The 13,738-nt window shown below is 42.9% G+C and overlaps 1 protein-coding gene across 7 annotated transcripts in view; it reads left to right on the top strand.

Moving 5' to 3' along the window:
• The window catches only part of AP3B2 (adaptor related protein complex 3 subunit beta 2), a 78,599-nt gene extending 66,326 nt beyond the window's left edge, over positions 1 to 12,273 (top strand). For all 7 annotated transcript variants that reach the window (XM_066592446.1, XM_066592444.1, XM_066592445.1 and 4 more), the window contains one exon: positions 11,031 to 12,273. In XM_066592446.1, the coding sequence (XP_066448543.1) occupies positions 11,031 to 11,181 (151 nt within the window). In that variant the 3' untranslated portion in view covers positions 11,182 to 12,273. The remainder of the gene's footprint in view (positions 1 to 11,030) is intronic.
• The last annotated feature ends 1,465 nt before the right edge of the window (positions 12,274 to 13,738 follow it).

Here is a 13,738-nt window from a genome sequence, read left to right as displayed (position 1 = left end):
TGTTTCTTATTTAGGAATTAGGATTAGAATAGGGTAAAATTATTCTGCCGTTCACATAAGGCCTCCTGCAGACGGCCGGGTAGCATCCAGCTACGAGAAGGGCCGTGCCCCTGCAGTGACCACTGCGCCTCACCTGCTCCTGACGCCTTCCCGCTCTGCTATGTGCCAGCTGCCGGCCAGCCGGCACATGCCTGAGCCGGCACATGCCTGAGCCGGCACATCTGCGGTGCCATTTCTGTATGTGCCTCTGCGAGGTTCGCACAGAAATAGGATATGCCGCAATCTGTTTACCGCGCGAGTTTTTACACGGTCAAATCGCGGCTGTCTGCATAGGATTACATTATCTAATGCCATTCTATGGCAGCGGGCACAGGTGAAAATTCTGCAGGAGGCCTAAATATATAAGAATTAGCAGAATTGCCCCGCTTGGCAGCGGTGTATTTTGTGCAACGGTTTGTGTGTGTGGCTAAACATTTTGTTTGCTACTGACATGAAGCCAACATAATAAAGTACAGGCTGTTCATGGTGAGTAAAGACAAATGGCCGGGTTGTTATGTGCAGAAATGTGATGTCTCGCCAGTGATGTCCTGAAGAGATTATAATTAAAGGTGTTCTCCAGTTACTGGACAACCCCGCAAAAATAATAATTTGAATTATACTTACCCCTCTGCGGCCACCAGGATCCAACTCTGTAGCCCCGGTGATTGCTGTGACAAATATCACAGGAAATCAGGTGACCGCTGCAGCCAATGAGAGACTGCAATGTTACTGCTCGTTCTCCTGGCTTCGGCACTCACATCCTGAGCGCCATGATGCTAGGGACGGGGCGCTGCAACCTCTCTTAGAACCATAGGCGTAGCGTCAGGGGGTGCTGGGGTCGCCATGACGACCCGGCCCCTGCGCTCAGGGGGCCCCGTGGCCGCCCTCCGCCATACCCACATGCACATTCAGTGCATATACCCGGCCCTTGAGCTGAGGGGGCCCGGGGGATCGGCGCTGTCGGCCGCATGATGGCTGAGGAGAGAGAAGAGAGACGGGAGGCAGCGCCGCAGGTCGGCAAGAGCAGAGGGGAGGGCTGTTACACGTGGAGCCGGCAGCTAATTACAGGCTGCAGACTCCCACGGCGCGGCCCTCCAAATGATAGACTGCAGCTGTGAGTGGTCACAGCTGCAGTCTATCAGTCTCTGCCGGCCAGCGATTACCAGGGGGAGGGGCTACTGCGGCTCTACTCACCTCCGGAGCGCTGTATGCACAGGACCTGGGAGAAGACCTGTGGCTGCAGATCACATGACCAGGCTCTGGTCATGTGATTAAAAGACGGGGGACTTTCCATTACAGGCTGCCCAGAGACTGCTGCAGAGGTGAGTAGAGAAGGAATTATAATTATATATGTATAGCTGGTATAAGTTATACCAGCTGTATATATGTAATTATATACAGGGAATACACAGGTTACACCAGCATGGGACATGCCACTATATACAGGGGGATACACATCCTGTATATAGTGATATGGACCATGCTGGTGTAACCTGTGTATCTACTGTATATAATTATATATGTGCAGCTGCTATAACATATACCTCTCCTGTATATATATATATATATATATATATATATATAATTATATACAGGAGATACACAGGTTACACCAGCATGGGACATGCCACTATATACAGGGGGATACACATCCTGTATATAGGGATATGGACCATGCTGGTGTAACCTGTGTATCTACTGTATATAATTATATATGTGCAGCTGCTATAACATATACCTCTCCTGTATATATATATATATATATATATATATACAGGAGATACACAGGTTACACCAGCATGGGACATACCACTATATACAGGGGGATACACATCCTGTATATAGCTATATGTACCATGCTGGTGTAACCTGTGTATCTCCTGTATATAATTATATATGTGCAGCTGGTATAGGTTATACCTCTCCTGTATATAAATATATGTACGGCTGGTATAGGTTATACCTCTCCTGTATATAATTATATATGTATAGCTGGTATAACCTGGGTATATACTGTATATAATTATATATGTACAGCTGGTATAGGTTATACCTCTCCTGTATATAATTATATATTTATAGCTGGTATAACCTGGGTATATACATGCATTAAAATACAGCACGCCATGCTTTTTCTTCCATGAGTGGAAAACCGCAATTGCTTTCCGCTCGTGTAGAGAAAAAAAGGCTTTTCCATAACATGCTGTGGGCAGTACGCCAGCTCCATATTCCGCAATGCAAATCCAGCCGTGTGCAGCCGGCCTTAGGCTAATTTCACATGAGTGAGTCTGATATTGGGCCGTGATACTATGCCCCCTATCACACTCACCAACGTGTGCCATCCCCGCGGATGTGAGGGGTTTTTGTGTTATAACCAGCTCACATCACATCATCATATTCTCGTGTGAGGCAGAGAAAAAACAAAACATTGCTCCTGTGTATGATCGTATTCAAAACAATGGGGTTCATATTCATGTGCGATTTGTACATCTTGCAACGCACAAATCTCACGCAATTTGTGCGGCCGTGTGAAAGCAGCCTAAGACATTACCAACAGGTTTTTTGTAGTCAGGGAAAGGAGTCATAATGAGAAGGCTTACACCAAGGGGCTGCATCATGTTTGTAAATTAGCACGGTTTAGGTATAGGTACGGGTACAGATGGAGGGGGGCCCAGCTGAACTTTTGCACCCGGGTCCCGTAGGCTTTAGGTACGCTCCTGCTTAGAACATATTGATAATTAAACCAAAATTGTCTACATTTAAGCCACTCTCACACATGGGTGCGGCAAAGCGCTGCAATTGTACCTTCATTTTCAGTCGCAGCTCCCTGTGGCCGACAGCATGTTTTAGTGCACCCCATTATTGTGATCAATGGGGGCATTATAATGCGGTTACCGCGGTGTTCAAAAGTCTGCGTTAATCACAGTAAAAAGTACTTGTGTGAGAACGGCATTAGGCCTCATGTCCACGGGGAAAAATCAGGCCCGCTACGGATTCTCCATGTAGAATCCGTAGGGGGTCCCTCCTGCCCCGCGGACATGAGCGCTGAAAATAGGAATTTAAAAGAATTAACTCACCCGCAGCGGACCGGGAAGGTCTTCTCTTCCTCATGGCCGGATCTTTTTTTTCGGCCGGCGGATGAACTCGTCAAGCCGGCGTGCCGCGTGCATGCGCCGGGCACATCCGCCGAGCCGAAGCAAGAGGAAGAGAAGACCTTCCCGGTCTGCTGCGGGTGAGTTAATTCTTTTAAATTCCTATTTTAGGTCTCCCACGGATCTGGACGGCTTCCATAGAAGCCTGCGGGAGCCATCCCCGTGGGAGACCCGCACGAAAATGGAGCATGGTCCAGATTTTTTCATGCTCCATTTTTTTAAAATCACTTTTATTGACCATCCGCGGGTATTTATCTACCCGCGGGTGGTCAATGCATCCCTATGGGGTGCGGATCCGCGTGCGGGAGAAGAGTTAAAATCCGCTGCGGATTTTAATTCTTCTTTTGCCCGTGGACATGAGGCCTTAAGGCTGGTCTCATACGACTGGATAGGAATTGCAGATTCCGTGAGCGTTCGATCGACGGTAATACATGGAGCAACAAATGCATTGTATTACACAATTCCGCTCACATTAGTGCGTAGGAATTGTGTAATTCGCTCGTGAAAATTAGAACGCATGTTCTCTACAGCCGCACATATAACGGCAGGTGCTATTGCGTATGGGCTGCAGGTATCCGCGTCACCAATAAGCGACGGCGTGGGAAATAGAAAAAAACAAACAAAAAAAGTGCACTGCACATGACCGCCAGAGTGAGTATGCGGTCTCACACAGTACATTATGTGGCTATACGGAGGGTCGCAGCCGGGCTCACAGCTGGAATCCACTGCAGGCCTCCTCAAGCGGATTCTGTATATGGCTATGTGAAAGGGCCTAAGGTATACAATATCTGGGATATTGTAATTCAGAATTTTGTTACAGTCAAACTGATTATACTCATTGGAAATTTTACAAGAATGTAACTGCATTGTTTGTATTAGTGGAACATGCTATTCTTCAATAAAACACGTTTTAAAAAAATCACAGCAGAGATCCACAGTGGAGATGTGTATTTCTGCCTCAACTATACAAGTGTATGGCACAGATCCACACGTGGATTTAGCCCTTTTCATGGGCAAATCCGTGAGCGGAATTTCTAATGTGGAATCCACATCAATAAGTGACATGTCTACCGCACGGATTTCCATTAAAAGTAATATGACGGGGATTTGATGCAGAATCAATGTGGATTCCACTGCAAAATTCCACTGTGTAAGATGATTAAAATCTGTGATCTATTACGTGTTACATAAAGTAATACTCAGATTTATGTTTTGGCCGCGTTCACGATTTTTTTTTCCCGATGAGCATAATTGTGTAATCTGCTAGTCTGTTCTACCCACTAAAGAAAAAATAACAGGCAGCTGCCACTCCATATTTTGAAACATTTAACCCCTTCCTGCAGCAGCCAATTTTGGCCTTCCCGACCAAGTACAATTTTTCAAATCTGACATATGATAGGTTATCTAGTAATAACTTTGGAATGCAGGATGGCCAATCCTGACCTTCATGAGGAGCAGAAAGTGTAATAGAAACTGATTTCAATGGGAGTGAAGCTGGCGCTTTGACTTCCTCTTTTAACCACTGATGATTTCGTCAAACCATGACTGAGCCACCGCGCCTCTTCTCTTAATGCCAGAGAAATAGAGGAGCAACAAGGATAAACACAAAGAGAACATAAGGGCTCATGTCCACGGGTGGGTCGGAATTTGTATGCGGGAGCTCACAGCATAATCCGACCCTGCCCATAGCCGGCCACCCTGTGTAACTGTCTGGGTCTGTACAGTGGATGTGTGTAGAAGCGCCGGCCAGCACACATGCACCGTACTTTTTTTTTTTTCAATTCCTGAGGATGGGCCGCGGATTGGACAGCTTCAATTGACTTCAATGGAAGCTGTCCGTGCGGGAACCACACTAAAATAGAGGCTGTGATTTGTTTTCCGCATGCGGAATCCAGAAAACAAATCCACAAGTCAAAAATTCAAGTGCAGACCCCCATAGTTCCCTGCTGCCTTGCAGTGCTGGAGTTGTAGGTTCAAATCTGATCAAAGGTGATGGCTGTATGGAGTTTTTCAAAATTGATGTTACCCTTGATGGGATTTGAACCTAGGACCCCAGCATTGCAGGGGAACAGTGCTAACCACTGAACCACATTCATGAAAAGCACCACCACCTTTTAACCCCTTGAGTGGCGGGTTTCTTACCACCCTGTCGTAGCCACCAGGGCAGGTTTTTTGAATGGGCCAATCATTTAATTTCAACTAATTTTCCAGTCGCGTACCAGGAGCCATAACTTTTTCATGTTTTCCATTGACATGGCCATATGAGGGCTTGTTTTTTGCGGGACAAGTTGTACTTTTTGAAGGCATCATTTTTGGGTATATATAATGTATTGCATAACTTTTGTAAAAAAAATTGTAAGGAGATTGGGGGAAAAAACATTCTGCTATTTGTTTTTTGGATTTCATTTTTATGGCGTTCAGCGTGTGGTATAAATAGTGTGATAACATTCTTCTCTGGGTCAGCACGATTCCACTGATACCAAGTTTATACAGGTTTTTATGTTTTGCTATTTTTGTACATTTAACACATTTTTTTTTTCCTTAACGGTTTGCTTTTGTGTCGCCACATTCCAAGAGTCGTATTAATTTTATTTTTCCTTTGCCAGAGCTCTAGAAGGCCTTGCGGGATGTACTCTAGTCTTCATTTATATAATTTTTTGGAACATGTAAAATTTTGATCGCTTTTTATTCCATTTTTTCAAAATTAACAAAATCTGTAATTCTGGCATGTTTTTTATTTTTCACTGCATTCTCTGAGCAGTATAAATAATATATTAAAGTAATTCTACAGGCCGGTACGATTATACGAATACCAAATTGTAATGTTTTTTTTCTAAGAAAATTAAATGATTATTTTTTTTTATCGCTGCATTCAAAGACCCCTAGCATTTAAATTCTTTATCAACGGATTTGTGTAAGGGTTTTACTTTGCGGGTACTTTGAGTTGTACTTTTTATTAGCACCATTTATTGATCTGTGCAGAATTTTGCTCACTTTCTATTCAGTTTTTTGTATGGTGAGATAGGCTACATTAGCTATTTTTGCCAAGTTTAAAATGTTTTTTCTCTTCACGCTGTGCATCCTGCAGACTAACCTCTTGCCGTTCCAGGATGTATATTTACGTCCTGCAGCGTCGGGGTATGTATGAAGAAAGATCGCGGCGCAACCTCTCCATACAGCGTGGGCGTCAGCTGTTTTTTACAGCTGATACCGGCAGGCAATAATTGCAATCATACAGCATTATGTCATACTGCAGGAGCGATCAAAGCATCGCTAGTTTTGGTCCCCCAGGGAGGCTTAAAAAAAGATGAAAACTAAGATCAATAAAGTTTTATTAATTGTTAAAAAAAAAAGTATTAAAAGTTTAAATCACCCCCCTTTTGCCATATCTATAATAAACAAATCTAAATCATAAAAGAAAAATACATATTTGGTATCGCCGCGTCTGTAAAAGTCCGATCTATCAAAGTAGCGCCATATCGACCCCACACGGTGAATCTAGTCCGAAAAAAAAATAAAGAACGCCAGAATTGCACTTTTTCAGTCACCCTGTCTCCCAGAAAAAATGCAATAAAAAATGATCAAAAAGTCGTATGTATTCGAAGTGAATACTAACGTTAACTACAGGACATCCCGCAAAAAATGAGCCTTCGCACTACTACGTCGATGGAAAAATAAAAGAAGTTATTGCACACAGAAGATGCAGCAGAAAATACTTTTAGAAAATTAAATGTCTTTGAAAAAAAAATACAAGTACTACAGCAAAAAAAAAAAAAAAAACTATACAAGTTTGGTATCGTAGCAGTCGTACTGACCCATAGAATAAAGTTATCGTGTCATTTTTGTTGCAGTTTGTGCGCCGTAGAAACGAAATGCACTGAAAGATAGTGGAATGCCGTTTTGTTTTTTTCCATTTTACTCCACTTAGAATTTTGTAAAAGTTTTTTAGTACATTATATGGTACATTAAATAGCACCATTAAAAAATTCAACTCGTCCCGCAAAAAACAAGCCCTCATACAGCTACGTCGATGGATAAAGGAGTTATGATTTTTTAAAAGGGGTGTGGGGGGGGGGGGGCATCATTAAGGGGTTAAATAATGTACTAACTTCCTTCTCTGGGTCATTATGAATGCAGGAATACCACATGTGTAACTTTGTTTTTATTTGTTTACAAAGTAAAGGGAGAAAGGTGGTGATTTGGCGGCTTCTAACAAGCCAATGGTTTCCATGGCAACCTGTAAACAAAGCACTGCAGGAGTTTAAAAAAAGCAGGAAGTTGCCGGCAGACTGGTTCTATCTTCCTGCTTCTTTTTTCAAAGTCCTGCACTGCTATGGCATTGTGCTCTGCAGGTCCCATAGTGAAATATAGCCCGAAAATCTTCCGGGCTATATCACTATGGGCAGTAGAGCTCATCCCGCAAAATTTCCAGGCGTGCCACGGAAGGGGTTATTGCTGAATAACTAATGTAAGTGGAAAGCTTACAGAATTTTTTTTGCTTCCATTTTAAATAAAACTGAAACAGTCAAAAAAGTGTGAACTCGGCCTTAGCTGCATTTTTTGTTCCAATTTATAAAAAAAGGAGCTGAAGCAAGCTGAAAGCATTCAATTTTTTCCCCCCCAAAACCCATTGAAGTTAATAGGGAAAATACTAAATTTTCTTCTGTAATTTGATACAATTATGGTTATACCTAATTTATATAGTTTTTGCATGTATTATATATGAACTATCTTTGCACAAAAAAAAGTATTTTTTCCTATGTTTTGTGTCACCATATTCTGGGAGCAACAACTTTACTATTCTGTCTACTGAGCTATTTGAGGGCTTGCTTTTTGCCGGTCAGCTTTCACTTTCATTTGTACCATTTTGGGTTACAGATGACTTTTTAACCTTTTTTATTGTGCGTTTTGCTTACTAAAGTGTACAAAACACCCGGGACTCTGCCATTTAAAAAAACTTCATATTGCAAATCATATTCTATGTCTCAGTACGATTACAGTGATACCAAATTTATATAGGTTTTTTTTTTTTTTTTAGATTATTCCGCCACTGAGTTTCGCACCAAAACCTCATTGCAGATTTTGATGTGGAATTGCTGGCAGAATTAAACTATTTTTAATTGCGCATCAAAATCCGTATGGAATTTACCTCAGCTTGTGGTACGTCCTATGGGCCAATTCCATCCGTCTGAAAGCACCCTTATACTTTCCATTTTAATCCATCAGAACAGTGATTGCCAAGCATGCTACCTCAGAGGAACCCCTGAAAAGTGTTTCTATTCCTGCAAGCTGAAATGAGTTTACCTTCTTTATTATAAAAGGGATAGGTTTTGTGGATGTTTTCTGGGGAACCTCTGATCGAGGGCTCTTTCACACGATCGTATATCGGCCACTGTTTTCATGGCCGGCCGATATACACTACGATCTGATGCATTGGATTCCAATGCATCAGATCACATAGCCGTATTCCCGTGGCGTAAAAGCGCCCGGCCAATATAGCACCGTGCTCTTTTACGCAGGGCTGGAGAGATTGTCCTAGAACTATCTTTCTGGCCGGAATACGTCCGCCGCTGCATGGGCTCCTATGGAAGCTGATGACAGTGGCTAAAAAAGGGAGGTGGGAGGGAGTTTAGCAGCGTGACTGCTAAACTGCCTCCCCCTTTTCTCCTCCCCTCTGGCTGTTTGCAATGGAAGATGGCTGGGTAGAGCTAAGGTCCGCCCCATCCCATTGCTGGCTGTGGACAAGGGGTGGGAGCTTAGCTCCACCCCTCCCTCCTCCCATTGCAAACAGCCCGAGGGGAAGAGAGAGGAGGTGAGACAGCTAAGCTGTCTTCCCACACCCAACAGCATTGCGGCCTCGGCATATATGTGCCAGAGCTGTGATATCTGAACGGGTGCACAAACACTAGATTTGTGCGCCCGTTCACACATTTTTACGGCGCCGGCAGGCACACTTAAAAATGCCTATGGCCGCGTGAAAGAGCCCTAAGGCTCAATGAACCCTGATTGAATTAACCCGCATTAGAAACTGAATCCTTGATGTTCGTCTGATCAGAGCTTTACTGTTAATGATTAAATGTAAGCTTTTTTCCACTTAGTAAAGTGAATGTTTTAAATATGAAACTAAGCAAGGAAACAGTCGACTTAAATTCACTAAATTATGCAAAATGAAAACTTGGAGAAAAAAGTGTCCAAGTGTTGCTGGTGTTTTACATGAGTAACGACAGGAAAAGCACACAAAAATGTTAATTAGAGTAACCTAGCATTAAATGGGTTTTTGGAAGTTGCTAGTAGATAGTAATCACAAAGGTTTTTAAAAAAAAATGAAATAGGGTAGCCTGTTACTCCGAAATTATGACCTATACCTGAAGGCCCATTTACACTGAAAAATGATCGCTCAAAAGGCAGTTTGAGTGACAGTTTTGAGAGATCACTTTGCATAAACTCTTAAGTAGCTAATTAGCTACTTAAGAGTTTATTAACGTGTAAATGAAGGCTCCTGCTGTATGCAGATGATAGCAGGAGGGCTGTTATCTGCAAACAGCTGCTTTGTTCTCTGGACTGTCATCGGTATCCCACTGAGAACTCAGAGCGGGATACCAGCTGAAAGAATACTATCAGCGGTATCCCGCTGAGAACTCAGCGTGCGGCGCCGATAAGGCTCATCGCTGACTTTAAGCTTGCTTAAAGTCAGGGATGAACACATAGTACACGAAAAGTGCTTGATGGACGCACATCTACACAGAACAATTATCGCTCAAAATCGTTGTGTCTAAATGGGCCTTAAGGATCCTATGAATAGCAAAATCAAGAGCCATGGCTGGCACAGCGCTGTGCATAGGGGTATGGCTATGTCTCGTGCTGTTGGGTGTGCCATTACAATGTTCACCTCAGGTAGCAGAAATGCTGTGTACCACTGCAATACCAGGCACAAACACAGATGTACATACAGAGCTGTGCATGTATAAACAATTAAAGGGCCACCCCAGTGAAAATATATATATACACACATCGGCTAGTATTATGTTATTTAGTTATTCCTTTCTATGTGAAACTACCTGAAATTTATTTTGTTTTTTCAAATTAGTCATTTTTTCAGTTAGTCAGTCTCCGCACAAAAGGGGGACACAGACACTTCTATCACAGTTACTGCTGATGATTAGAGACTCTTGCCACACAGTTATAACGAAGGAGATGATAGTACGGCCTCCCTGACTGAATATGAATGGTCTGTAGTTTTATTAGATGAATATGGAATACAGAAGGTAATGGCAGTGTTCTTCAAGCAGGCAGAGATGGTACTGGCTCTAGCTGGTCATGTCATGCTGTCTTGATACATCATGGGAGTGTTAACAGAGCATATAAAAAGTGAGCAGAGGTGAATCTCTGGAGTCAAGATCTGCCTGATATACATTAGGCTGACCTGCATGGAAGTGACTGAAATATATATAGGAGATGTCTAGAGTGTGCCAGATAATCAGGGGAGGGGGCAGGGATGTAAAAATGTGTTTTTGATGAAATGTCCCTTTTAGGGGCTGTGGTTTGACCCCCACTGATCATACATTGATTTACTATTGAAAGGGTGGTTTCATACACAAGTTTAGGAAAAACATTGTGTTTTGGTGTGCAGTTTACCCTCATGTCCTTGCTACTTTCTTTTACAAATGCAAGCACACATTTGTTGACTGATGACTTTCTCAGACTACATGTCCCTTCACACCCTACTGCTGGAGTTTGTCTCTTGCTTTCCACAAAACCCTATCTTACAATAAAGTACTGTGCTCAATTTGAAAAAATAAGCGGTGTTTTAATAATATAATATTTGTAATGCCTTAACAGATTTGCAGCTAAAACGGTGTCCAGTGGAACCCTCGTCCTGGTGACCCTGACTCTGAAGGATGCTACTTCTGCACTGCTGACTATCAATAGTGAAAAAATGGTGATTGCAACCATGTTAGCAAAGGACATTGTCCAGGCCTTGAGACAGTGATTCGTTACTACTTGATCTAGTAACAGAGTGTGCTTGTGGTATGGGTGTAATACTTGCACTGAAACAATTCTGAAGAACAGATGCTGTGTGACCTGTGGGACATCTTACATTGCTGAACACTCAGTTAATTTGTAGGTTAGTATTTCTACATCATGGGAAAATGGAAATCTTCATCATTCATATCCCTAAATAGGAAGACGTAAAAATGTATACTGAAAGAGATGAAGACACTCGCATGGCCTTGTATCATTACTTTGCATCAGAAATGTCATTAATAACAAAGGGTAGAAGAGTGAATGCAGAACCTTATGTAGCATTGTGATATATGGCTAACGGGGTTGTCCCGAGTTGTAAGATCTCGAGACAACCCCTTCCCTATTCACTAGTATAACAAATATACTTACCTCTCCCCGCTCCCACTGTGCTGATCAGTCGCTGAGCTCTGTTATTGGCAGCAGTCCCTGTGTTGTCCCATAAAGCAGAGACCGGAGCAGGGGGAACGAGCTACGTCACAGGACACAGGGAGAGGTGGGTGTATGCTTATTTGTTATGCTACTCAATGGGAAAGGGGTTGTACTGAGATGGCAGAACCCGGAAAACCACTTAAAATTACAGGTCTGCATTTGTTTTTGTATTATTTATAGTTTAAGAACTGATAGGATGGAAAAGCCACTTATTAATATTTTGTTTGCAATGCTTTAGTATATCCACAAGCAGAGGTAACCTAAAACAATATGTCTTGAGAAGATATTGGTGTGGAGTTGTGTTCTGTAAAGTCACTAGGGACGTTACCTTTTAGCACAACTAAACTGTGTGTGGATTCTAATTTATTAGTACATGAAGATTCCATTAGAGAGATCTACTAGTGTTTCTGAGCTGTGCTTCCCATACAGTAGACACCTACATTATTAGCAACGAAGTATGATCCCTTGCCTCATACCCACCTAAGGGATATGACAAGAACTACACTGTGTATCCCTGTGGTGGCTCCTGCGGCTTCTTATTGTCTCCTAGCTGTCTCTACTGTTTTCAGTATAAGAATATCATTTTATTTATTAACATCTGTTGAGTCTGTCAATAAAGTTGAACATGAAGAAACATAAGTGCGCTGCGCCTTTTTTCTTCAGAGTATTTGTTATGCTAAAGTATGCTGTCAGTTTCCGATAGATTTTACATAAGCACTTAGGCTGCCTGAACAAGGGCGGGCGGTCCCCAATTGCATGATTCCTGCAGTGCAGTGACCCCAGCTTACTGCTCCGCTGGTGTTCTCCTCTGCGGTGTATATGCCATTCTGCAATTATGATTTCAGAATGGCAGCTAGACAGATGGCTTCCATTGACTTCAATGGAAGCCACCCAAACGTAGCCCACACAAAATCACAAACAAAATCGCGTTTTTTCATTGAATGCTATGGGCTGGAATCCTGCTCCGTATTTCGCAATGCAAATCCGCCTGTATGCAGTAGGCCTTAGGCCGGCTGCACACAACTAGATTTGAATTGCTGAATCTGTGATCATTACACGCATGGACGACCAGCGGTATTCCACACTCATTGAAAGAATAGAAGATTTGCATGTCCGCTCACATGAGCGGACAGCAATTGCGATTTCTGCATGTGGATTCAAAATCGCAGCATGTTCAATTTTTCAGCAGGATCCGCACAGATGGCTTCCATTGAAGTCAACGGACGCCATCCGAACCACGACCCATTCACAATTGACATTTTTAAAATTCTGAAAAAAACAACCTATACTGCGCATGACCGAATGTTAGCATCCGCAATACAGGAGAAATGTACGCAGGGTTGCCGGCCAGGGTCAGAGCTGGATTCCGCTGCGGGCTCCCACATGCAGAATCCGACCCGGTCGTGTGCAGCCGGCCTACTGTTCTGCGTTGTTGATTCAGTTGGTCCTCCTGATTTCCTGGTTGTGTGCTGTTATTATCACTAGGATTATGCTGTTACTTTAGGAGTATGAAGGTACAACCTATTAAACCACTCCAATGCGAGGAACAAATGCAGTTTCAAAGGATTCACAATGAAGATAATGGGACACAGAATCCAATGTGAATTTTGGGAACATTATATAGTGTGACTGGAGCCTTATGCTTTTGAATACATTTTACATATGCTACATGTAATAAACAACTTACATTTACATAACCCTGTCTTTGTTGTAAAACCTGCGTCATAGTAAATGTAGGCCAAGCAGCCAGCGACTGCCGGACAACAGGTTTGTAATTTTATGATATAGCTTTGTGAGGGAAGATTTAAAGCTTAGTATGGGCAAAATAGAGCGCTGAGCCATAGAAAGAGGTATTACAATACAAAGTTAGGAGTATTCTGAGTTAACAGCCATCCGCAGTACAGATAAACAGGAAAAAGAGAGTGGTACGAGCGGACGCTGGCTGCAGTCAGGGACAGATTCCGCTGTGAGCTTCCATATGCAGAGTCTGACACCTTAGTGTGCAGCCGGCCTCAGTGAATGCTGACTTAGAACTCCAGGCTGGGTCACTGCTCTTAGGGCTCATGTCCACGGGCAAAATATGATTTTAAATC

Source organism: Eleutherodactylus coqui, chromosome 2, assembly GCF_035609145.1.
Source record: "Eleutherodactylus coqui strain aEleCoq1 chromosome 2, aEleCoq1.hap1, whole genome shotgun sequence".
Lineage (NCBI taxonomy): Eukaryota > Metazoa > Chordata > Amphibia > Anura > Eleutherodactylidae > Eleutherodactylus > Eleutherodactylus coqui.
Note: the sequence above shows the minus strand (reverse complement) of the source record. Positions and strands in the feature narration are given on the sequence as shown.